Here is a 27,052-nt window from a genome sequence, read left to right as displayed (position 1 = left end):
TATCAAATATTTGCATCTGTATTTGGATACAGATGTAGATTAGACATACATGACTGAGGCTCTTCTGGGCCTTTTGGATAGCAAAGTCTCAGGGATGTGATGTATGTCATAAGCTGTCTGTGAAACTGACTGTTGCCCTGCTGCTGATCTCAGAACTTCTTACCTATTTCTGATAGTGAGGATCCTTTTAGCTATGAGGGGTAGTATTTCACTGAAAGTTAAATAGTATTTCACTGACCATACAAAGCCATAGTCAAATTCTTCAGAACAATTGGACAGAGAGAAATCTCTTTATTTTAGAGATGTTTTTGTTCAAATGCACCAGCTGTGATTGAAGGGAGCTGGAAATTGACCAAGAAAAATGTGGTTCAGAAGGGCGTAAGAGGGGAGGAACTATCAATCAATGCCATAGATACTTGGAAAGCAGAGGAGAAGGTTTTTTTCTACAAATTTTTTTGCCAGGTCCAGAAATCATAACTTAATAGCACAAATTTTTCCTATTAAAAAAAGTGAGAACAGTGGGTTGGAAAATGTGGGTAGCCTCTGACTCTGTTGTTCTGAATGTTTTCTAGCAAATGCCAAAACCCCAGTGGACCTGTAATGTATGAGAGGGACTAGCGTCTGTGTTTCTTTCTGTGTATGATGTGTTTGTGTGTGTGTTTGGGGGGGTGTTATAAGGCAGGGTCCTTAAATGCTTTGTTGCATTATGTTAATTCCTCGGCAGTGCAATCAAATTTATGTCGTAATTAAAGCTGTCAGTTGGAAGGCAAGCCAATCGCCACGAAAACACAGCATAACAAATGAAGTGAAATGATTCTGCGTGTAGCTATACAATGCTTCGCCAGGCATGAAATTAAATAAGTAATTTGATGTTGACATCAGAAATTGAAATGATACCCACTGTTCTCTCATTCAGTCAGACCTGCATAAACAATAGCCAGAACAAATATGCACAACAAAGCCCTCTTCTCCACCCAGCTCCCTGAGTAATGTACAATATATATGCAAAATGAGTATAACAGAGCTTTCCGGGACCTGAAGTATGTAATTTTCTTTGGTACACAATAAGATGATACGTGTGTGGAGGTGGGAAGGTAGGTTTGGAGGGGTACTTCTACTTCTGGGATGAAAATCATTTGCAAGATGAAAAAAATTTCTGAAAAAAACAAATCCATGTTTTTCAGAGTAATTCTTCCTAAAATGATTTTACCTCCCAGGGGCATGACTCCAGGCTGGTGGAGACCTAACCTAGTTTTTGCTTTCCTCTGCTCCATGGAAGGCTGTGGGTGTTGAAAACAGGTGATGCTGTCACATGGCTAATCACTGCTGTGAGAAACTGTCTCCATGACTACTGTGGATCTCCCTATGTACCATTTATGGGATCAAGAATGCAGCAGGCTTTTTTTAAACCAAGGCCATTGTGCAACATCACACGTCTGCCGTCCTTTATTCCCCTGAGCTTGTTTGGAACAAAGATGTGAAGAAAGTTTGTCTTTGGGAACTGCATTTAGGAATGCCCCGGAGCACACTATCCTTGTTAGATACTAATGTTGTCTGTACTTACAGCACTGTATTTCCTTTTTAGCAGTAGTTTAAAATTGAGAAGAAACACATCTATATTTTTCAGATATTAAATTTACCATTTTCCTTTATAGAATACATTTATTCATATATAGAATACATTTATTCATATATATATGTATTTATTCAACAAATATTTTTAAAAAAATACATCCTAAGTAAGGCATTGTGCTAAGCTCTGGGGAAGCAATTATGAGTAAACCATATGGCTCCTACTACCCATGGTTTGCAGAGCAGGGACAGGACACTTAGGCGGAGGAACTATGGGTGAACTGAATGACTGTTACATCAGAGTGGAAGTCAGGCCTCTCCAGGGAAGGCATGACACCCCACCCATGCCAGTCAAGGCTAGGCCTTGCTTGTGCGAGCACCCTTAGCTGAGATCAGAAGGCTGCCTGAGCATTAGCAGTATTTTTGTTTCAAGTTTACTTGGGATATCTCTTGTTCACAAAGAGGACACTAAAAATTAAAGAATATATACTGAGATGTTTTAGGAAAAAAGAGAATACAGGAAAACAGTCACAGACAAATGTAAAACACAACTAATTGCCTTTTTTTGGCCTTTGTCTCCAAAGAAGTGTTCTGCATAGCTTTGAGAATTTTTTTTTCTCCATGTGTCAGACTGTGGAAACCTACATTGATAATTCTTGGGACTAAAACCTTCATAAAATTGGTGCTTTTTACTGCTTTCCTTTACCCACACATTCTTTGCATTTTAGTCTACTAATTATGTTTACAAAATGTCTCATTTTTGAAAAGCACTCTGTGTGTACTAACTAGTGCCTTTAGGGAATAAACTGGCAAATAGGTCATACACTGGAAAAGTCATCCAAACCCACTGGGCTTTTTATTTTCAAGTCAGTCTGGGCTTTTTCCTCTTGCCTGCCCCTTTGCGGCCACAAAACTGAGTAGCTTGAGACCAGGGCATTGAATGTCAGCAAGTCAGGGAGTCAGGCTGATGTGTGTCTGTTTAGTCTCAGTGCAGGGCGAAATGCCATCATTAATTCATTACTCAGCTGCCTGTCAAATAAATTGGCAATTACGTCCACCGCAGAAGCTTGGAATTCAGTAAATAGCACGTTAGCATCTCTGAGTTGATGAGAGATGTAAAGGGGAAAATTAAGCAACACAGTGTTTGTATCAGGGGCAGATGACAAGGGGCAGCATACACTGGTGATGTGATGTAGTGATGAAAAGCCTGCAAAGGGCTGGTAATGACCTGTGTGGATTGGAACGTGTTAAAAACCATTGCTGATTTTCCACTTTGTCTTTATGCTTTATTGCAGAGTTCAGCTCCTTCCAGCTTGGGAACAGGCTACTTCGTAAGTTTATCTCAACTTCCACATGTGTGCCTTGCCTTGGCATTGATTTAATTCTGCAATATATGCTCATTAGGATGGAAAAAACAATCAAAGAAATCCCCTCTCAGTCCTAAAGAGCAGGCTGATATCCATCCTTTTATTAAGAATTGTTTTATTTTTAAAATAAGTAACTTGCTATGCCCTAGAGATCATCAGTCAGTCTGAGATGTCTGTTTGGTTCCCAGCATGTAGGACATTTGCCCTTTACTTGGCAGCAAAAGGGGCTACAGGTAAACCTGATTGGCTCATGCCACCTTTCCTATGGAATTGTTTTTTAGAGAGAAGTGTCATGTGGAGGATGGAGTTCATATTATATATTGAAGTATTTATTCAATTTTAAAATCTCTTAAAGAACTTCCCCACACATATAATGAATCACCTTTTTAAAAAAGTCTGGTGAGAGATAGTGTTTTGATGGATATTTTCCCTCACAGTCTAAGTAGGTGGCCTTCAGATTTCCTTTCATTAATCATTAAATTCCTCCCTTTAGCAAATAGATATATAATTTTATTTCTAGATTTTTCTTTGTTCTTTGGGAGGGGTGGGGATAGTGGCATACCTCAGGTATTGTCACAGTATTTTTAATAGAGATATAGTCACCCCATTTCACTTATTTATAGCAAAATTACCCTTTTTGAATTCAAGAATCCTTTTTAAAATGCAAACAAAAGACTTACCAATAGGTATTATTTACACAATGGCATAGCATGCTAGTATAGAGGCTTCTTATAGAACTTAAAGGAATCTGATTTGTGTTCTGAATGATGTACTCTGATACTCTAATGCTGGCTCAGCATTTTTGAGATAATAATGGAATCATGAAAATAAAATAAAGTGGAAAATAATTACTGATTCAGTTTAGTTGCTTTTATATTTCTTTCCTATAAAATGCTAATTACTCTGGTTTTCTTTGTCTACATGTTTTTCTCCATAGATTTACATAAAATATATGAAAACCAGCATCATATCATCAAATAAGTCTTTTTTAAGCTTGGCAGAAGTAGTGTTTTCTAAATTTTTTTAAATTACTCTATGATAGGAGAAAAAGGATAAAGATTTTTTGATACCTGCTTAATACAGTCAGCACACTTATTATTGTTCCTTATTGTGGCTGAATATTCATGCTTGCAGAGGCAAGCAGGATGCTTTAGCAGTCGGAATAACAGAAGTAATTCCATCTGCTATGTCTTCACACCAGTCTGCATGTGGGTTGAGATGCTCCAAGTAAAATCAGGAGACTGCCAGTATCTATTCTCTTTCCAAAAGCTCAATTCTTCCTCGGTGCTTTCTTCAGCAGAATAAGGCCAAAGCCACTTAGCCCTTGATCACTTCTAGGCTGAATATTCTATTATATTTTTATTGTTAGTGTGATCACCCTGAAAGAAGAAAGTCATGTTTAGAAACATCAAGAATTTTATTATGCTTTTGTCACTTTTTTCTATAACTCTAGGAATGTTTATTTTTATTTGCTAACAATACATAGCTATGATTAAAGAGTATGAAATTATAAATCTAAAATAGTTTTACACTTACATAATGCTGGATGAGTATAAAAGTCTTTTTTCTTATTGCTAAAATTGTTCTTAGCATTACTTTGCTCTTATTAAAATATTTGTAGTAATATTAACTTGCATGGATAAGAAGCATACCAAATGTATGTTCAGCTGTCAACTCTGACAGAAATGCTCTACTTAGACTGTGTTTTCAATAACAGGATCTTTATATTATCAAAGTGCAAAATTCATTGATATTATTGCCAAGTCCTCATCAAAAAGTGTTTTCTGTTTCAGTTATGATTCCAACAGTATCACATATAATACTTAATTTCAGGTACTAACTTCAACATTGATGAGTTTCACCTTTATAAGTAGAAACAGAATATTCACAAACTTTGAGTGGTTTAGTGCTGGTGTATTCTTTGTACAATGGTTTATGATCTGTAATGCTATGATAGCCTTTACTATGTCTTTTAATGAAGGCTCAGCATCAGGTAAGTAAAATGTTGGTATTTTTATTCTGTCCTTATCCTCTTCAGCATCTCTTTGAACTGTGGACGGAGACAAATCATTTGCAGAGTCAATGAGCTATTACTGCAGTTGAACCATAATGTGCATTCTGCTATAAGAATACTGAAGGCACTCACCTATTGGGTTTTTGACAACCCAGAACTGTTTTCTGAAACACTCTTCCATGCCCCAGCATAATTCCTAACTTCACAATCTTCTTCTGTTTAGATTGTGACACTTCTATAGCGCTTTTACTAAACTGAGGTAAAATGTTGATCACTGTGTGTGTACTAATAAAATAGACACCCACCTTAGTATATGCACATACATGACTGTGTGTACACACACACACATTCCTAATCCACAGCCAGTATAGTCTACTTTCTTTTAGTTTGTTTCATTTATCAGTAGTAGTAAGTTGAAGGGTTTAAGGAAGAATCCTTTGTTTTTGACTTAGTAGTATTTGTTTATATCTCCTTGGTTTTGTGTTCCAAAGATGTCTGCTTAGGTCTGTCACTTTCCCAATCCATTTATAAGCTGAAGATTTGAGAAATGAGAACAGCCGCTAAAAGCAGTATTTACACAAGCATATTGCAAAGAATTCTTAAAGTAGACAAAATAGAGAAGGGTTGGAACAAATTTTTCACATTTTTGGGAGCTTTTGAATAATGTGGGTGTTATGCACACAGACACACACCACACACACACATACACATATTCATTATGTACTTATGCCTAGTTCATATTCTCAATATAAATGTAAGCCTAGACTAGTTGGAGTCTATTTCCTTTTCTTTTTTTGGCAAGAATACCAAAAGTTGTTGGAGTGTTTAGGCATTTTCTTTTTTTTAAATGTTAATACAGTGAACACATATTTTTAATTTAAATGTTTATGGATATATTTTCTTCTTATATATGTATTTGAAATTTTATTGTGCATAATTTTATTGATCAACTTAGAGACAAAATAATCTGAAGGCTAGTGGTGTGACCTTGGGCAGAGTATTTAATGTCTCTGAGACTATATCATCATCTGTACCTACCTAATGGAGTTGTGGATATTAAATACGGCCCATCATCTTCAATAGCTTGGATCCTGCTTATGTCAACTCCCATGATTCAGAGTTTTTCCTTAGATTCTCAACTCATAGATTTCATCCTTAATTGGATCACATATAGTAATATACACACCTTTAAAATTATTGAGGAAACCGACCTACTTCTACCTAGTGATTAAAATTACCACATGATAATAATAAAAGGGAATTGTATAGTGGCACACATATTTAAATGGGATTTGTATAATTATTGTTTTCATTTGCAGTTGAATAACTTAACAAGTTTTAATGATAGCACTGGTAGTATGTTGTAGGTGCCAAATACTGACCTGTGGCTTTCCATCCAGAGTTAAAAGGTTATAAATGGGTAAAATTTTTTGTCCTGATCTGAGTTTTAGACTGCAAATCCTTGAAGTATCTCCTGTTTTTCTTTTTTTGAAGTATATTTTATTGATTATGCTATTACAGTTGTCACGTTTTTCTCCCTTTTATTCTCCTCTGTTCTGTACCCCCCTCCAACAGCATTTACCCCCACCCTTTAGTTCTTGTCCATGAGTTGTACATATAAGTTCCTTGGCTTCTCCCTTTTCTATACTCTTCTGAACCTCTCCCTGTCTGTTTCGTACCTACCATTTATACTTCTTATTCCCTGTAACTTTTTCACATTCTTCCCCCTCCCCCTCTCTTCAGGTAAGCCTCCCCATGATATCCATTTCTGTGATTCTGTTCCTGTTGTAGTTGTTTGCTCAGTTTATTTTTGCTTTTGTTATTTTAAGGTTCAGTTGTTGGTAGTTCTGACTTTGTTGTCATTTTACTGTTCATAGTTTTTGATACCTTCTTTTTCTTAGACAAGTGTCTTTAATATTTCATATAGTAAGGGCTTGGTGATGATCAACTCCTTTCACTTGACCTTATCTGGGAAGCACTTGTCTGCCCTCCTATTCTAAATGATAGCTTTGCTGGATAAAGTAATCTTAGTTGCAGGTCCTTGGCTTTTATGACTTTGAATACTTCTTTCCAGCCCCTTCTTGTGTATAAGATTTCTGTTGGGAAGTCAGCTGATAGTCTTATGGGAACTCCTTTGTAGGTAACTGTATCCTTTTCTGTTGCTGCTTTTAAGATTCTCTCCTTATCTTTAACCTTGAGTGATTTAATTATGTTGTGCCTTGGTGTAGTTCTCCTTGGGTCCAACTTCTTTGGGACTCTCTGAGCTTCCTGCACTTCCCAAAATTCTATTTTCTTCACCAGATTGGGGGAGTTCTCCTTCATTATGTTTTCAAATACATTTTCCATTTCTTGCTCTTCCTTTTCTCCTTCTGGCACACCTATGGTTCAGATGTCAGAACATTTAAAGTTGTCCCAGAAGTTCCTAAGCCTCTCCTCATTTTTTGAATTCTTGTTTCTTCATTCTGTTCTGGTTGAATGTTTATTTCTTTCTTCTGGTCCAAATCATTGATCTGAGTCAAAGTTTCCTTCCTGTCACTGTTGGTTCCCTGTACATTTTCCTTTATCTCACTTTTCATAGCCTTCACCTTTTCCTCTATTTTGTGACCATACTCAACCATTTCTGTGAGCCACCTGATTACCAGTGTTTTGAACTCTGCATCTTATAGGTTGGCTACCTTTTTGTTGCTTAGTTGTATTTTTTCTAGAGCTTTGATCTGTTCCTTCATTTGGGCTGTATTTTTTTTTCTCTTCATGCCTGTTACCTAGCAAAGGGTGGAGCCTTAGGTATTTGTCAGGTGCAGAGGCTACTTTTCCCCCAAGTCCCCTCATCCACCAGGGATAAAAGTAAACATGACATGACATGATCTGCTTGGGGAGGAGAAGTGGCCAGTTTCTCCGAGGAAAAAGGCCTTGAGCAGTGGCCAGTTTCTCAGGGGAAAAAGGCGTTGAGCCCCCTCCTCCAGGGCCTTTTATTGGGTTGTAATACACAGGAATACAAGGCAGCAAGGATCAAACAGTAGATAACATTTCAAAGAAATCTGAGGGCTTAGTCTGAGTCAGAGTCTGTTGGGAAAGGGGGTTTTGCAGAAACTTCAGGAGACATACTCATTTCCTCTCAGACCCTGAACATATGAATGAAAGCACTCATAGCAGAACAGATTTCACAGGTTTATCAGGAATTCTTTGTGATGCCAGATTTTTTTTCTGGGACCCACTCTGGCAAGGCAATGAGCTGCAACCCTCCTTATCAGGTATTCAGGCTTAAGGGGATTAGAGCCAGGAAGCGCTTCTCCCAAAGGACATGGAGACTCAGGCTATGTCTATTGCTCACTCTTTGTTGCATCCCCCACCCCAGTCATTCCATGAAGGCCCCCCAAGTGGTTGAGTCTGGCTTAGGTTGCTCCTTGGCTTGAAGAGACTTACCTGTCATGGACTTCCAACCATGCTTTGAGGGCGGGGAGAAAACTGAGGCAGCATTTGCACCAGAGACAAGCTTTGTCTTTTGTGGCTCACATTCTGGAGGTCACCTGCTCATCCTTAGCCACGGGGGTTAGAGTTACAATTCCTGAAACCAGGCAGAGGGGTCCATAACAGCCAGGGTGGGGTAATCCACATTGCTGCTTTGGTGGGGATGCGGGGTCAGAGAGGGAATAGTGCCACTTGGTTAGCTCTGAGCCAGCCTTCAGTCACTTCCCCCACTACCCACAAACAAATTGGGCTCTTGTGCTGATTCCCAGGTTGGTGGGTTCTAGAGCCCTGTGGTTCTCTCCAATAAACTGCCCTGTAAGGCTGGGAGTTCCTCCCACTTCCACAACCCCCATAGGTTTTTACAATGAGAGGTTTTGAGGCTTTATTTCCTTGTACCAGAACCCTGGGTTTCATGGTCTGTCTTGCTCCCTAGTTGCTCCTCCTGTTTTATCCGTACTCAAAAGTGGGACTGCCAGCCACCGCCTTGCCTGCTGCTTTTCTAGCTGCGGCCTTGCTATATGTCCTCTCAGCCCAGCTGCCTGTCTCCGCCCCTCCTACCAGTCTGGATGAATGTTTCTTCTTTAATTCCTTGGTTTTTGGACTTCCATACACTTTGATTTTCTGGCAGTTCTGGGTTTTTTCTTTTTAATTTGTTGTTGTCCTTCTTTTGCTTGTGCTAGGAGGCAGTGTATCTATGCAGAGTGTATCTATGCCTCCGTCTCGGCCGGAAGTCTGTATTTTCTGTTTTTGTGGTATTTTGTATAACCATAATTGTTCCCTGCCCTCAAATCGGAGTGTGTTTTATTGGATGAGAGTGGAACCAAGTTGAGTTTCTTTAAAAAAATCATGCTTTTTTTTTTTTTTTTGGTACAACTGTGTATTTCATACACTGGGCTTTTAAAAAAATAGACACTTCTGACTTTTTTAAAGTATTGGGCACCTTCTCTGTCTGGTACTATTCACATGATGGGTTATCCATGACCCTTCTCTCAAGAAATTCAGTGTTTCCTAGCTGCAGATCTTTTTCTTTGTGATATTTTAAAATATTTTTGACACATTGTATTTAAGTCAGAGGATTTGGGCTCTTCAGAGAACCTAACATTTTTAATAATATTTTTGTGATTTTAAATATAGAAGTTCAGATGCATCAACTTGGACTTGACTGCAGTCCCATCCAAAGCAGAAGAGTCTTCTTTCCACCTGACAGTACTTGCTGGTGGTGCTGAGAGAGGATTTATTCATAACTTGCTAAGTACTTATATTTAAGATGAGAACCACTAAGTAACATGTCCCTCAAAGAAGACTCTAACTTTTATATTTATTAGACATTAACTCTGAATGAACAATTAATTCTAAACAAATTATTGGTCTTTACTGACAAGTTTTTGCTGTAATGGAAATTTTTTAATATAATCTTTATTGTATCTTTTATTACCATTTAGTCCCCATTTACCTAGCAGTCACCACACTGTTGTCCATGTCCATGAGTCCTTTTTCCTTTTTGCTAAATCCTTCCATGCCCTCCCCTCCCCTATCTATCATAGATAGTTAGCATTTTGCTATTTATCTGTGAATCTCTCTTTCTGTTTGTTAGTTCAGTTTGTTCATTAGAGTCCACCTGTGTGTTTTTACATTCATATGGTATTTGTCTTTCTCTGACTTTCTTATTTTACTTAGCATAAAATTCTACAGGTTCATCCATACTGTCTTAAAGGCTAAAAATTTCTTCCTTTTCAAGGCCAAATAGAGTTCTGCTGTTTAAATGTCCCATAGTTGTTTTATCTACTCATCTACTGATGGACCCTTGGGCTGCTTCCATATCTTGGTGATCATAAAGAACATGACAGTGAATATCAGAGGTACTTACTTATGGTCTTTTGAATAAGTGTTTTGGGTTCCCTTGGGTATATTCTCAGAAGTGAGATCACGAATTCCATTTGGAATCCCATCAGGGATCTCCAGTTTTTATTTGGACTCATTGGTAATGACTGAGCTAGTAACAGCTCACCAGATAGAGAGTTCTGATCATTTTAATTTTCAAGAATGTATTACATACCTCTTCTTAGTTTTTTTTTATTTTTTTTAAAGATTTTATTTATTTATCTTTAGAGGGGAAAGGAAGGAGAGAGGAGAGAACTAGCCTGCAACCCAGGCATGTGCCCTGACTGGGAATCAAACCGTGGTTGCTTGGTTCCCAGGCCCGCGCTCAATCCACTGAGCTACACCAGCCAGGGCTCTTCTTAGTTTTTAAGATAAGTAAGATGTAAGCTTGGCCCTCAAGTCCAGGGTGCATAGTTGTCTTGGTATAAGGCCAACCGATCAGTCCTATGAGAAGTGTAAGTAGAGCACTTGGGAAGTATCTATTAGGATCAATTAATTGTAGGAGGCTTAAGTTGTGTAGAAATTGCTAGATGGTTAGATTTTCAACAGAATTTGAGACAGAAACAACAAAGACAAGATCATAGAGAAACAGCATCATAGACTGCAAATGGTTTGAGTATATCATGTTTCTGGAAAAAAGCCAGGCCTAGGTTGGTTAATTACAGGCCTGGCTTTTTTGGTCTGTAAAAAAAAGCCAGAATGATACAAACCAAAGATGAAGTTGGGTGAGTAGGAAGGATGCTTTATAGGTAGACCTAAATGTGACTTATGACCTGTTAAAAATGAAGGAGATGGCAAACCAAGAATTGACAAATATGGTACTTTCTTTCTTTTGGGATAGGAATCCCAGGAGGAAGAAGGTAGATTTTGGGAAGATAATCATTTTGGAAGGTAGATAGTTATTTGTGTATGTCTCTTCAATGATATTTTAAAGAGGTAGCCATAGTAACAGGAAGAACCATACATTTCTGCCCAAATTTAAATTTGTAGTAAAGCTTATAAAAAGTAATACCTTGTAAGAACTTAAGTAAATCTTTAAAATTCAGCCAATTCCTATCACAAAATACCTTTGAGATGTGGTTAGATGTGTGATTTTTCTGAGTGACCCCTAACGGTTACCCAGTGAGTCATGAAAGTACATTGCAACTTTAGTCTCTGATGTTTCCTGTCTCCAAAGTAATCACAATGCCACATAAATGTTTTATCATATAATATTTAATATACAAAAATAGTTGTTACGAATGTTATTTTGATTATAATGAAACAAAAACCTTGTAAACCATCACTCCACTAAATCTACTACATTACTACTGATTTTGAAGCTGTCTGCATACTTAGGCAAAAACATCTTACATTATTTGCATTTTTTAATGGTAAATAGTTGCCACATGTTTAACTGTAATTTTCAATGGTATTTTAAACTATGTGTTGTACATTTGTCCCCCATAAAGTAACAGAACAAGAAGTGGAAGTTCTCAAGTAGGTATTTTGTACAGATTAATAACTACAGAATTAATCTTGATAAAACTGGAGAGTTGATTTTTACCACAGCTAAGTATCTACAATATGACAAACTCCTCCACCTAGTCACAGATAAACTCTCTAATAACTTCAAGGCCTTAGACTAAAAACAGAATTGTATTTATCATTTTCAGTTCTTTTTTCCCATGTTTTTGACTGGTTTTTAGCCTCTAACTTGGGGAATAAGATCTATGTGTCACGAGTATTTTCTTCTGTCTCCATCCACTTTTAGCTTCAACTTTCTCCTTTAGTTCAAAGGAATTGAGAATTTGGTGAATAGGATAATCATATGGGAAGGGAGCAATTGATGTCACAGTTGCTACTATTCTCTTAACTCTGCTTTCATTTTCTCAACATTTGTGTGAGAGAATAGGCTAAATTTTTTTTAAGTATTTACCATCTACAAGAATCTTTGTTAGTGGCTATTATAAACTTTAATTAAGGAGATCTGGTGAAAACCTGGTGCTCCTAAAGGATATAGTTAAATAGCCTTTGGGCATGTCTCCCTTTTAGCCCCCCCTTCTTCATCCCTCACATTTGGAGAAAATAAATCATTTTGGAGAAAAAAAGATTTTGCCAGCACCTGGAGTAGATAATTGCTAAAGGGACCTTTCATTCAAATATTCCAAGGTCTATTATTTTAGCTGCCTTTCATCTAAAAATGTCTGCCACTTAGGACCAATGTCTTCGATGTCATTGCTGCCTTTCTTAGCTGTTCTTTGTACCATAGAAATGTAAGACCATAGTCCCTTTCCTGCTTAACAAACACTACTCTCCAATGTCAGCATTGAAAGAGGTCCAGATTTCAACTGAGTGGCCAAATCTGCCTTTCTTTGAAGTTAATAATAATGAATAAAGGGTTGCGTTTGCGTTACTCAGTTAGGGTTAACATTTAGAAATGTTGAGGCTGTAGGCTTATTCTGTCCCATAGTTAGTGGGACAGAATTGATCATAGAGATGATGCAATAAAGGCTTTAGCAGAGTACATTGGCAATCCCAGAAGGAATGGGCAGGTCATGTCATGGAAATCAGAAAGTCACTTTATTTCCATTTTTACTTTCTTTCTTTTTTCCCCCTCTGACATTGGTTTTAAGGAAGGCTGGAGATTGCCAAATTGCGGAAATGTTGGATTAGTTTGTCTGAGCTATATATCAATACAATGAGCCATGGGCATTGTCAACCCCCAGGGTTTTTTCTAACTACCCATACAACCTTTGATAGATTTATCTTATCTGGAGTTTTATGGACTATTAATCAGCTTCTTTCAAACCAAATGACTCAATCCTTTGCTTAACTGCTTTAAAAGAAGATACTGTTTTTCTGAAATTGTAAATTAGGTACCTCCCAATCCAATGGATAAGAAACTTATAGCTTGGTGAAACACCGAGTGTTATTTGAAAAGAGGTTAAAAAACACAACTGGGGCTTGTTAAAAAGCAAAAGTGCTATTTTAACTCCAAGTGTCACAGTTTCCTATAGTCAGCTTTAGCAGTAAACAAGAGTTATTGGAAACTTAGATAGTTTGAGACACTTCACTTATCTCCCAGTACTTGACTTCAAAAGCCAAACATTTAAAGTATATTTTGCTTTTGTAAAAATGTTTATTCATTTAAAATACAATGTCGTTTTAACAAATGCACCCTGGTGACACGCACCCTAGTGACAAGATACAGCACAGTTAATAAACTGTCAGGTCCCACACACGTGTAGTTGAAAAGACTAGCACAGTTACCCAAGGACTGGCACTATAAATCACTGTTAACAAACCTTAATTTGCTTGCTAGGCTAATGAATGATCTCCAATTTTCTTGTAGTAATTAGCTTCACTAACAGTGACATTAAAGGAACCTGCTTTATACTACACTTAATTTCTTCTCTGAAACCTTTGGGGTATGGTTTGCATGGTGAAAACAAAACAAAAGGGAAAAAATGACAAGAACTATCAGTCTGTATTGATAACTTCCTAACAATAGATCCAGACTGTGGCCATTCTTGAGTAGAAAGCATGGCTAGAGGTGATAACTGTCTTTTAGGGCTTTTGAACTGTAATGTATTAGCAGATTCTCAAAGCAGTGGTAAAGCCAGATAATTGCAGTGTTTCCTGTCTAAATGTGCTGCTGCATATGGTGGCCTCTGATTTTAAGGAGCCATTAGAAATACAGCAAGTTATAACAGCTGTGGTTCCTAGTTTACTTATAATATTTCATATTCATCACTCTCATAAAGTGTTGTCTCGGCCAACAAATGACTATATGTGCAGCTGGACTTTCCAAGAAGGAAATTGGGAAGAATCTCAGTCATGTTGGTGGGCTTACAGAGACCCACAGAAAACTCATCCAGACCCATGGTGTGTGCCTTATGTCTGTAATTACTCCCAGGAGTCCTCCATTTTCATTTTAGTTCCTAAAGACAGCATTCACATTTTACATTTTGCAAAAAGGATCCTATCAATAACCAATTTTTCATACCTTTTTTGGAAATAGCCCTGACTTTGCCATGGGAAGGTAGGGCTGTGATCCGTACAGAGAAAATCATGGGAAGTTAGCATTTCAACCTTAAACCCAAAGGACACAAGAAATCTGGTTCCTTAGAATAAAATGCATTTCTAAAATAACTTTGTAGCAGAACTAGCTCTCTGATGAAAACCTGATTTCTCCGAATGAAATACTTTAATACTATAATATAACAAATACTAGAATATTCTGAGAATCAGAATTAACTAGGGAATCTTAACATATCCTTTTAATCAGATGTTAAACAGTGAAGCAAATGATTAAAATAAAAGCCTTAAACCACATTTTATACAGGGGCATAATGTAGTTACAAGGTATTTTTATCCATACATTGTTAAATTGACAGCTCTCAACTTGCTAACTAAAATAGACCTATGATTTGGGCCTTACCTAGGCTTAGAATTGCAGAACCTCCGGGTAATGAGGTACTTCAAAAATCACCTTGTGATAGCATACATTATTTGCTTTCTCTGACTTACATTGCTTAGCATAATGCTTTCAAATTCCATCTTTGTTGTTGAAATGGCAGGACTTCTTGTCATTGTTGAGTAATATTTATATATAAGATGGGAGATATTTAGGCAGATATATTTATATATATATGTGAATATATACACATATATATCTGTATACACACATACACATCTTTATCCATTCATCCTTTGATTGACATCTAGGGTTTTATTTGAAATTTTCCCCAAATTTTGAGTCTTGTGAATAATACTGCAATGAACATGGGTGTGCAGATATCCCTTTGAGATATTGATCTCAGTTCTTTTGTATGTGTATCCAGCAGTAGGATTGCTGGTTCGTACGGTAGTTCAATTTCAGAGTATTTGAGGAACCGCCATAATGTTTCGCACAATTTACATTCCCACTGACAGTGTATAAAGGTTCCCCTTTTCCATGTCATCGCCAACATTTATCTCTTGTCTTTTGATAAAAGCCATCCTAAGGTATGAGGTAGTACCTCTTTGTGGTTTTGATTTGTATTTCACCCATGATTAGTGAAGTTGAGCACCTTTTCATATTATCTGTTGGCCATTTGTATGTCTTTTTTGGAAAAATGTCTATGCAAGTCCTTTGCTCATTTTTAATTGGATTATAGGATATCACTTACAGGTGAATTTTTAAAAAAACTGAACCATTAACAACCAAGTGTGAAATGGTGGTTACCAGGGGCTGGGGACTGGGGAATTGCTAAAGTTCTTTTTAAGGGTACAAACTTAAAACTAGTAGATAAATAAATTCTAGAGATATAAAACACAATATAATGCTTATAGTCAACAGTACTGTATTATAAACTTCAAAGTTACTAGGAGACTAAATATTAACTGTTCTTTTTTTAATTTTTATTTTATTGATTATGCCATTACAGTTGTTCTATTCCCCCCCTTCATTCCCCTCCACCCTGGACCCCTTACCCCCACCATTCCCCATGGTTTATGACCATGTGTCTCAAGTTCTTTAGATTCTATATTTCCTATACTATTCTTGCCCTCCCCCTGTTTTCTACCTACCGTCTATGCTACTTATTTTCTGTACCTTCTCCCCCCTTCTCCTCCCACTCCCCTGTTGCTAACCCTCTATGAGATCTTCATTTCTATGTTTCCACTCCTGATCTAGCTGTCCTTTTAGTTTGCTTTTGTTTTAGGTGTGGTTCTTAATGACTGTGAATTTGCTGTCCTTTCACTGTTCATATTTTTATCTTCTTTTTCTTCGATAAGTCCCTTTAACATTTCATATAATAAGGGCTTGGTGATGATGAACTCCTTGAATTTGATCTTATCTGAGAAGCACTTTATCTGTCCTTCCATTCTAAATGAAAGTTTTGCTGAATAGAGCAATCTTGGTTGTAGGTCTTTGGATTTCATGACTTGGAATACCTCTTTCCAGCCCCATCTTGCCTGTAAGGTCTCTTTTGAGAAATCTGCTGACAGTCTGATGGGAACTCCTTTGTAGGTGACTGTCCCCTTATCTCTTGCTGCTTCTAGGATTCTCTCCTTCATTTTAATTTTGGCTAATGTAATGATGATGTGCCTTGTTGTGTTTCTTCTTGGATCCAACTTCTTTGGTACTCTCTGAGCTTCCTGGATTTCCTGGAAGTCTATTTCCTTTGCCAGATTGGGGAAATTCTCTTTTATTATTTGTTCAAATAAGTTTTCCACTGGTGGCTGTTCCTTTCCCCCTTCTGGTACCCCTATAATTCGGATGTTGGAGCATTTAAAGATGTCCTGGAGGTTCCTAAGTCTATCCTCATTTTTTTGAATTCTTGTTTTTTTGTATTTTCCTGTTTGGTCATTTTTTTCCTTCCTTCTGGTCTACTCCCTTGATTTGAGACCCAGTTTTCTTTTCATCGCTATTGGTTTCCTGTGCAATTCCCTTCATTTCAATTAGTTTAGCCTTCATATGTTGCTCTAATTTGTGACTAAAATCAACCAGTTCTGTGAGCGTCCTGATCACCAGTTTTTTGAACTGTGCATCTGAAAGTTTTGCTATTTCTTCATCACTTAGATTTATGGACTCTGGGGCTTTGAGATCTTCTTGAGCCATTTTTGGTCTGTTCTTGCCCGTTAAGTATGAGGAGCGGAGCCTTAGGGGCGGGGCAGGGCCACCAGGGCAGGGTTGCTGGGTTGTGACACTGTATGTGGGGGCAGGGTCAGAATGGGGAAATGGCGGCCCTCTCTGCTGCCTCCTGCTGTTGGGGCCCGCTGGATCCCATCTCACTGCCCACTCCCTTGCTAGTCTATCTGCGCAGGAATACGCCACCATAGTCAATGCGCCACTGCCCTGCACCCTCGCCGGATCCCCTGTTGCTCACTGGGTCGCTCACTGGGTCCGCTCTTTGCAACCCCATGCCTGGGATCCATGCACCTGAGTCCCTCTGACCGAGTTTTCCTGTGCAACCCCGCTCTGCCAGCTGCTGGTTCTGCCCTCCTACTGGTCAGGCTGAAGCATTCGTTGTTATCAGACTTCCGAAAAGTTCAATTTTCTGTCTTCTGGCTGTATTTTCTGTTGCTAATGTTTTATTGTCTCTAAACTTGGTTGTGTGAGAAAGCACAGCCTCTCCACCTATGCCTCCATCTTGCCAGAAGTCCCCTAAATCTTAACTGTTCTTAACACAAAACAAAAAATATGTGACCTGGAAAAGTTGTTAGTTAAAACTACTCTAGTAATCATATATGATATATTAATGTTTCAAACCAATATGTACAATTTAAACTTACACAATGTTTTATGTCATTATATCTCAAAAATTATTGAAAAAAATTTTAAGTCATCTCATCTGACTGACATTCTGAAACCTAGTACAGAAAACTAAGTATTGTTCCCACAGGCTGACAGGACTCTGACCTGTCTGATCCTGGGTACTGTCCTGCAGTTGGCAGAGTTGAAGGTCACGTAAATTTTCTTAACATCTATACCTCATTGTTTTCTTTTCTTAATGATGGCAATCTTAACTAACTTCAAGTCTTTTTCATACTTGATATTGTTAAATCTCTGTTCTCATTTATATATATAAATATATAAAAATACATATATACATATATTTATATATATATTTACACACACACACATATATGTTTCTAACCTTCACTGAAGTTTACCATGGTGCACTTAGTGTACTTTACCTATTATTCTAACCTATTTAGATTGTCATCTAATATATCATTGTCTCTCTTACCTCCATCCTGGTTCAAATTACCTAATCCTGTATGTGTAATTTCTTGATCTTCATTCAAGTCTTTGACAATAAAATAGCATTGCTGCTAGATTTTTGTCATTGCCATCTTTGTAATGTCTCTTCTTTATGGGATTTGGTATATACTAGCTGGCTATTATAAGTCTGGCCATTCATTTCCACTGGTGTTTTTATCTGGAACCACAAAAGAAATTTAACATTTTTTGTTTTGTTTATTCATTAACATATATTTGGAAAGGGCTTAGAGCTAATATGTGGATATGCTTAGTATATTGTATTTTTCCTTTGTATTTATACTATTGACTTTTAACAATTAACTGGACATTCTTGTGTGGATACTTTTGTTTTTCTGCAGAATGGCAAAGTAATTGACCACTAAAATATGCATTTAGTTATGATGCAAATGTATTCATAACTAAGCAACTTTAAATTATTTTAATATATGTGAATAAGCAGTGTTAGTAAATAGATGAAATGATACACGGTAAAACAGCTGCAATTTGCTGTAGTGTTCATGTCATAATAGATATGCATGTGAAATAATTAGAAAAGGAGATAAAAACATGGGAGTATTTATAATAGATCTGTATTATATACAGTAGCATCTGTATTATATAAGTAGCATAATAAAATTTTTGAGTTTTGACAGATTTAAAATTTGACTATAGAAGAGGTAATAAGTTCATTTTTGTTATTGCAAATTGAGAATTGGTAGGACCATGAAATCAGTGAGTTTTTATTCTTCTTCTTTGTGTGATGACCATGATTGCATTGTTTGCTTCATGTTTTAAGTGAAGGATTGGATCAAGATGCTCTTTAGAGGGGGCCTTTTGGTGTAAGCACATCTATGGATGTGTTGGTAACACTGTTGTACAAGCAATTAAGAGACTGTACATGTTTGGGGGTCATTTATATAAATCATGGTGTCTGTCATTCCCTGCCTGAACACTGTTTCAGTGAAGTTAATTCAGTCTATAATCATTAAAGTTCATTAACTCATAATGTTACCAAGTAGTGATAAAAACAATGCAAAGTCAGCTATTTATGTAAATCTTGTAAAAAGCTGGTCTTTATTCTTTATAACTGAAAGCATCTCAGTCCCCCTTAGCGGGTGGAGTGTTTGGAGATGAGTTTTTGTACTGTCGTATTTCCCTTTCTGTCTTAAGGTCTAAGCTAGATCTCAGTGGTTGATTCTGAAGCTTTGAGACACCCTATCAGTGTTAAGACTGTTAGAATTTAGTCATCTTACAGCAGGAAAAAAAAATCTGCCTTTCTCTTTTTTTCTTGTTTTGATTGTGTATTATGTTATATTCTATTTGCTCTGACTTTTCCTTTTATATTATGCATTTGAGCTTCATTGACCATAATTTTACTCATTTTATTTACCACAGATCTTTATAACTATGTTATTTCTGAATAATACGTGTGTGACTTATTACTCATTGCACACATGAACTGAATTTGATTAGAAATTATGTTTGGATTATTAACCATTGTCTCTATTGCAAACTGGGCATTGCTAGACATTGTTCTCAGCAGTTGTTTGACATTGTCTAAAACATTGTTAGACATTGCTAGACATTGTTCTAAGCAATTCAGATATCTTAATTATTTAGTCCATAAAAAACTTTATAAGGCTCGAAATATTATTACTCACATTTTGTGGATGAGAAAACTGAAGATCAGAGACAGTAAGTAACTTTCCCAAAGATACACTTCTTAGAAGGGTTTAAAGTTGAGAACTGAACCTGATAGTATAAAATTATCCTGCCAAGAGATGAATGTAACTCTCATTGAGCAATAGGAGAGTAGAATCTGCTAATGGTGAATCTGTCTTTGATTGTTTTATCTCACTAACCAGATAGGAGAGCAGTGGATCCTTACCTTTTGTTTATCACCTTTTCAGTCAAGCATAGAACCTTAGCCCTTTCTCCAGATGAAAGGTTCTATTTTTTTAAATAGATATTTGTGCCTCATAATATATGTAGGCCAGTCCAAATAGAGCCTGACCGATGCAAGGGAGTGGGCTCTGAGTTTCCCATACCTCTTTGCTTGTGTGAATGGGCCTGGGTAGCTTTGTTTTTAAATTAATAAACTTTAGTTCTAAGCAGAATATTAGGTTCACAGGAAAATTGAACTTGAAGTACAGAGAGTTGCCAAATACCTTCCCCCCCTTCAGATATACAGCCTCCCTAATGACATCACACACACCACAATGGTGCATTTTTTTACACCTATATCTACATGTTATTATCATCCAAAACCATAGTTTACATTAGGGTTCCTTCTTGGTGATGCACATTTGATGGGTTTTGACCCATGTATAAGGACATGCATCTACCATTTAAGTATCACGCAGACTAGTTTCTTGCTCTTAAAATTACCTTTGCTCTGCCTATTCATTCCAAGCCCCCCAGCCCATGGCAACCACAAATCTTTTTACTGTTTCAGTAGTTTTGCCTTTTCCAGAAAGTCATATGATTGGAATCATACAGCACACAGCCTTTTCTGATTGACACTTCTTGCTAGTTAGTGATACCTATTCAAAACTCCTCCATGTCTTTTTATGGCATGATAGCTCTTTTTTTGTGTGTGCTGAATAACATTCCATTGGTTGGGTGCATGACAGTTTCTATGTCCATTCACCTACTGAAGGACATCTTGGTTGCCTCCAAATTTTGTCAACTATGAATAAAGCTGCTGTTGACATCTGTATACAATTTTTGTTGTGGAAATAAGTTTCCAGCTCATCAAGGTAAAAAGCAAAGAATATAATTGTTGGATCTTGTAGTTAGAATATATATATGTATGTATTGTTTTATTTAAAAAATGCCCAACTTTCTTCCAAAACAGGTGTACAATTTTGCATTTCCATCAACAACAAATGAAATTTTCAGTTGCTCCTAATCTTCATTGGTATTTGGTATTATCAGGGTTTTGGATTTTGATAATTTTAATAGGTGTGTAGTGATATTGCACTATTGTTTTAATTTACAATTCTCTGCCATGGGTGAGATGCTTTCATAATTAGGGAGATCAGGTAGAAGACTGCATTGATTGTTGCTAGAAGTACTTTTGGGGGGTCCAGTACTTTTTTATCTGAGAAAATTACCCTGTGAATTTTATTTATATTAAGTTATTTTTATGGGAATAGAATTCATATTTTTAAACCCGTCTGTTTTCTATGTGTACAAAATTTCTTTTAGCAACAGATAGGTGGTTTAATGTTTTTATTTCTGATTCTATTCATCAACTAACTTGATTACATTTTAACTCATTTTATTGTTTTCCATCATTCATCAATAGTCTCATTCTTGGTTCATTTACTCTTTTGAAGCAACAGAATTATTTATGTATTTATGTGTTTTTCCTTTTCTCCTATTTTCTACTTTCCACCCCACCCCCATTTACTCTTTTAACATGATAAAATTGCAAAACGTGAGCCTGAAAAATAAAGAATATCTTCAGTGATTGCTAAACATATATTATAGTGCTTTTAGGCTTATTTCAGGTCATTGTACTTCCAATTAGTTTGATTACAAGCATTTAAGCTGCTACATACACAGCCTTCTGCTCCTTAGAGTTTCAGTAACAATCATGAAACCAAATGTTCTGTACTTCGTTATGTACACAGCTCACTTTTAATATTTTTGGAGAAACCTATGCCTCTTATAAAGATCATGCACAGTTTCTAAGCCTGGATGAAGCTGGTATGCAATTATGGAGCAGCAGCACAATTTTATTTAAAATTTTAAAAGTATGCAGGTATACATGTATGAAAGGTGACTGTCAAAACCAACTTTATATTTTCATTTTTGGATATAATCTACATTTGCAAAAAATTAAAATTTTGGAATCCAAACATCATTTGTTGACTAATATTTTGTCTGTGAGAGTAGAAGGAAGGCTTTCACAGAATTAAAACATACAAGAGATTCTAATGTTAACACCCTCAACATAAAGAAACAACATAGTCCAGGAGTGTTTATAGATAAATAAAATCCTAGGGTATTAAAGTTTTGTAGAGTTGATGAGTTTTTGTAAAGGTTTACAAAATGAAGGTAAAATCATGACTCCCATACATTATAAAATTACATGTTTTAAAGATATTATTTAATAATAATGGAATTTGGCAGATGCTATAATCAATTCAAAGGAGAACCCAAAGAACAGACACAGTTATAGATGAGGAATATTGAAATTAATTTGTAGACACAGAATTGGCTTTGAGAGAAGTCGATTGATCTTTTACCTGGCAAGACAGAATTGCTTGATTCTTTTACCTTGCCAGGTAAAATTTGCTTGATTCAGACAGTAATTATGTTGCATTGCTGTCACATACGTACAACTTACAGAGTTGGACATTGGCTCCCATGTACTCATAAGAACATAATGCTGAAGATTGTGCCATGGAAAATGCACCATGTTCCCATGAAGTACAAAATGTCCCATATTGGATCATAAATAGTCTCAAAGGAAGGTTGGTTTCATGAAATTATTTACATGAGTATACCCTTTTAAAGTTCACTTTTTTTGGAAGGTTTTTAAAGAATCCTATATTGCACTTATAGAGTCTCTGATATTTGCTGTGTTGAGGCATGAAAGCCAAACCCAAGAAATTCAGTTCACTACCTCCAGTATTTGTATATTTGTCTGTTTGTTCCTCAAGTGCTCCAGATATCCCAAGATGGCCTGCCAGGAAATTATCTTTCTTACTGTACATATTGCTGGACCCTGAAAGCCTCAGGTTCCAGGTGAGTTTTTCTAGGAAGGTTTTGTCAGTAACAAAAACTCCATAAAATCTACCTTAATTCCTTAAAAGTATCTAATTATATCTGACTAAACAAGCATCACTGTTAAATACAGCATTTCAGACAATGCCTTGTAGTTTTTTCAGGCATATTCTGGTAAACAGGAAGACCAAATCTTATTGAGCCTATGTAATTAAATATAAAGCCCTGAAAAATAAGAAGGTTGAGTGTTTCTGAACTTGGGGGGCAATGGGGGCAATGACACTAACACATCACTTTAAAATATTTCAGTTTATTAAACAAAATCTACTAAATTGTTACAGATTATAGATAACCTAAAAAGAGAAATTACTTCCATATTTGTGTGTGTTTGTGTGTATGTATAAAATAGTACTTAAAAAAATCAGTGATATTCCAAACAAATCAACCAACAATGGGCCCTTATCAGCTCATTCAGTTTTTTCTACTTCATTCTTGAGCCACTGGATCTTGGGTTATCAATCTCAAGAATTCATTTCCTTGTCAAAAGAAGAGTTCTGGAAATCCTGACTCAGCCCACTGGTCTGGTCTTAAAGTTGTTTAAGCAATGACATCAAAACCCAGTATATACAAGCCTTTTATTTAAAGCCTTAGTTATTTGAAGTACCTCATACAATCCTTTTACATGGGGTTATGAGACAGTTTCCCATTGTTGAAATCTAGAACTTTGGCTTACCTAGGTGCTGAATGCAGAGCTTTTCAAGGAAACATCAAAGGAAGTAAAAAAACTGAGTGTATATTTCAGAATTAAAATGGCTATGGTTAATCAATCACTTATAATTGTTTTAAAGTGGAAAAATCTAATGAGATTTTTTAACAAGAATAATGTGACCAAGAAGGAAATTTGGTGGTTTTGTGGCATGCAAAGCAAAGTAATAAAAGAAGTCTTAGATAAAATCACAAAGAAACAAACCCATGAAGAGTAAACAAATTTTGGTAAGGTTTTAATACACTTCATTGCTTTTCAGACTAAAATATTACAAACTAATGCAAATAAATTCATTTTTCAAGTTTTGTTCTCATGCTTTTTTGATATTCTGGAATAAACTGACACTTTAATTCAGGTAAAGGGCTCATAAGGTTAGAATTGATTTGATAATACTAACACGTTATTAATATGCAACATGTTCATATACTAGTTAGAAATGAATGAGTGAATAGGCATGTAAATTTTCTTTAGTTTCAGTTTCCAATATGGTATCACAATAGTGATAACATGCACGCACATAAACACAAACAATAAGCTCATTGTGGTTCTCAATAAGTTTTAAGAATGGAAAGTTAGTAGAGACCAGAAATCTTGAGAACCACTGTTTTAGGGGAAAAGATTATCTTTTATTTGCAAAACAAGCACATAGAGTTATAAAATGCCAAGTTATATTTCTTAGAAATAGTTGTTCTTAACTACAGTGTCAGCTCCTTACATTGTAATGTGTAGCCAAAGTAACTAACTTCTATTCCCAGAAAAAAACTTAGGGTGGATAACTGAACTGTCTGTCAAAGATCAGCATTTTAGAAGTCATGAGTCAATATAGCCAACTTTCTACAGCCACACACCTCTCTTCTACAGCCTCATAGAGTAAAAATAAATATATTCACCAACCTGACTGAAATATGGTCTCTCCATAGTTTATAAAAATAAAAACCAAAAGCATATACATTTAAAATTAGGATTAGTAAATTAAGTAATTAAATATAGCCTAGGTAACTAATCCATTAAATAACTCAGTATTGGTTCAAAGTTTTAAGTTACTTGAAGATCTTGAAAGTTATTTAAACTGACATAATATAAAACATGTTTACTATTAAAATATAATTTATCAGAAAATGATTAAATTTTGTCAGATTTACTTTTTTCATAATCTTAGATGTGAAGTGGAAATGCTGGTTTATTTGATCAGTAAAAACTATATATTAGGGAAAACATTCCCAGTAGAATTAAATATATACTTAACACTTATAAGTCAGAGAATACATAACTATTTTTATTTTATTAAACCATATTTTATTAAATTAATATTTGGCAGATATTTACCTATAGTATACAAACTTGGATTTGTAAAATACTTTTGAGTTGATTTATATAAGAACTTATTTTTAAATCTACCACATTTAGAGTATTAGAAATTTAATTTCCTTGTTTTCACAGAATTTTAGAAATAGTTTATATTAGTTTATTTATACCTAATAGCCTATTAGAACAGAATTATTTTAATTTTAGGATCTTAATAATTTTATTAGTATCATTGGGATGTAGAAGACATTTACACATTCACACATTCAAAGGTAAAGTCCTTTCTGAATAACAGACATAAAGATATACAGATAGATTACAACTTCAGTTCTAAAATTTCAGAAATAGGTCAAGAATAAGCACAAAAATACACATATAAAAATCTCACTGGTCCAAACTGCAAAGAAATGTTCTCCCTCCCAATGGACATAAAATTGTTAGTTATTTGAGCTTAAAAGAGACTACTAGACAAGCAAAAAAGACTAACAAATCAGAATTTTTATTGCTCTGAGTGATAAAATTCACACTTAATTTTTGCCACATTTCTTATTGAATATTTTTTGTGTTACAGTGTGAATTTGTAGTTAGCATTGTCATTCTCATTGATAATTCAACAGATTTGTGCCTGCATTTAGTTTAAAGCAGCAATGACTGGGACAAAAGGTCTCTCTTATCATGATTCTTAGAGTCAGTCAAATTAATTCATACATACTATGCCAGATAATAACATATTTAAATAAAAATAGTTTTGTAGAGAGTTGGGCTTTTAGCCAATATAGAGTAACAGAGACTAAATTTATTATCTCATCAGAAACAGTAAAAAGGAAAGAAATATACAAATATCAGTTTGCAAGAAAGGGGTTAATTTCCAAAATTGTAAAAGACTTTTATAACCCAACACCAAAGAAAACAAACATTGAAATTAAAAATGGCAAAGGATCTGGGCAAACACTTCTCCATAGAGGACAGAAGATGGCCAGTAGACATATGGAAAGATTTCTCAGTGTTACTAATCATCAGAGAAATGCAAATTAAAACCACAGTGAGCATCGCCTCATGCCTGCCAGGTTGGCTATCCTCAATAAATAAATTTAAAAAAAAAAAAACAAGCGTTGGTGATGATGTGGAGAAAAGGAAACCCTTGGGTACTGTTTGTGGGAATGCAGACTGGCACAGCCACTGTGGAAAGTAATAGGGAGTTACTTCAAAAAATTAAAAATGGAACTTCCTTGCCCTGGCTGGTATAGCTCAGTGGACTGAGCACAGGCCTGCAAACCAAAGGATTGCGGTTCGATTCCCAGTCAGGTCACATGCCTGGGGTGCAGGCCAATTCCCAGCAGGGGCACAAGAGAGGCAATCATATATTGATACTTCTCTCCCTTGCTCCTTCCCTTACCCTCTAAAGATAAATAAGTTAAAAAATCAAAAAAAAAAAATGGAACTGCCTTACAGCCCAGCTATTTCACTTCAGGAAATATATCCTAAGAAACCTGAAACACTAATTTGAAAGAATATATACACCCCTGTGTTCATTGCAGCATTATTTACAATAGCTGAGATTTGGAAGCAGCCCAAGTGTTCATCAGTAAATGAGTGAATAAAAAACCCATGGTACATATACACAAGGGCATACCATTTAGCCATAAAAAGAAGGAAATCTTACCCTGGTACCACTAAGCTCTTTCTGCTCTCATGGAGGCCTGAACTCTCTCAAGACAGTAGGCTGGGCAATCACGGGAATCATCACATTCATTTATTGTCCCTCCAGGACCACTGCCCATCATTGCTGTATCTCCAGTGTCTTGCAAACTTCTCTTTTAACTAAATTTATTGGGTGACATTCGTTAATGAGGTTATATATATATAGGTTTCAGGTATACAGTTCTGTAATACATCATCTATATGTTGTATTGTGTGTTCACCACCCCAAATCAAGTCTCTTCCCATCACCACTTCTCCCTTTATACCCTCGTCTACCTTCCTCCATGCCCCTTCCCCATGAGTAAACACCACACTGTTTGTCTGTGTATGAGGTTTTCTTTTTGCTTAAGTTCTTCACATTTTTCACCCAGCCCCACAACACCCCTTCTTTCTGTTTCTATTTGATTAGTTTATTTTGTTCACTAGGTTCCACACATGAGTGAAGTAATATGGTATTTGTCTGACTCTTGCTAGCTTATTTCACTTAGCATAATACTCTCCAGGTCTGT

At 36.1% G+C, this 27,052-nt stretch overlaps 1 protein-coding gene across 5 annotated transcripts in view; it reads left to right on the top strand.

The window, feature by feature from the left end:
• The window catches only part of AUTS2 (activator of transcription and developmental regulator AUTS2), a 1,159,817-nt gene that overhangs the window by 544,082 nt on the left and 588,683 nt on the right, over nt 1-27,052 (top strand). For all 5 annotated transcript variants that reach the window (XM_053663485.1, XM_053663486.1, XM_053663484.1 and 2 more), the window contains exon 4: nt 2,868-2,903. In XM_053663485.1, the coding sequence (XP_053519460.1) occupies nt 2,868-2,903 (36 nt within the window). The remainder of the gene's footprint in view (nt 1-2,867; nt 2,904-27,052) is intronic.

The sequence above is a fragment of the Artibeus jamaicensis genome, unplaced genomic scaffold, assembly GCF_021234435.1.
Source record: "Artibeus jamaicensis isolate MK-2021 breed Jamaican fruit bat unplaced genomic scaffold, CSHL_Jam_final contig_3182, whole genome shotgun sequence".
NCBI classification, from domain to species: domain Eukaryota; kingdom Metazoa; phylum Chordata; class Mammalia; order Chiroptera; family Phyllostomidae; genus Artibeus; species Artibeus jamaicensis.
The sequence above is the reverse complement of the archived record's forward strand: the minus strand, read 5'-3'. Positions and strand labels throughout refer to the sequence as shown.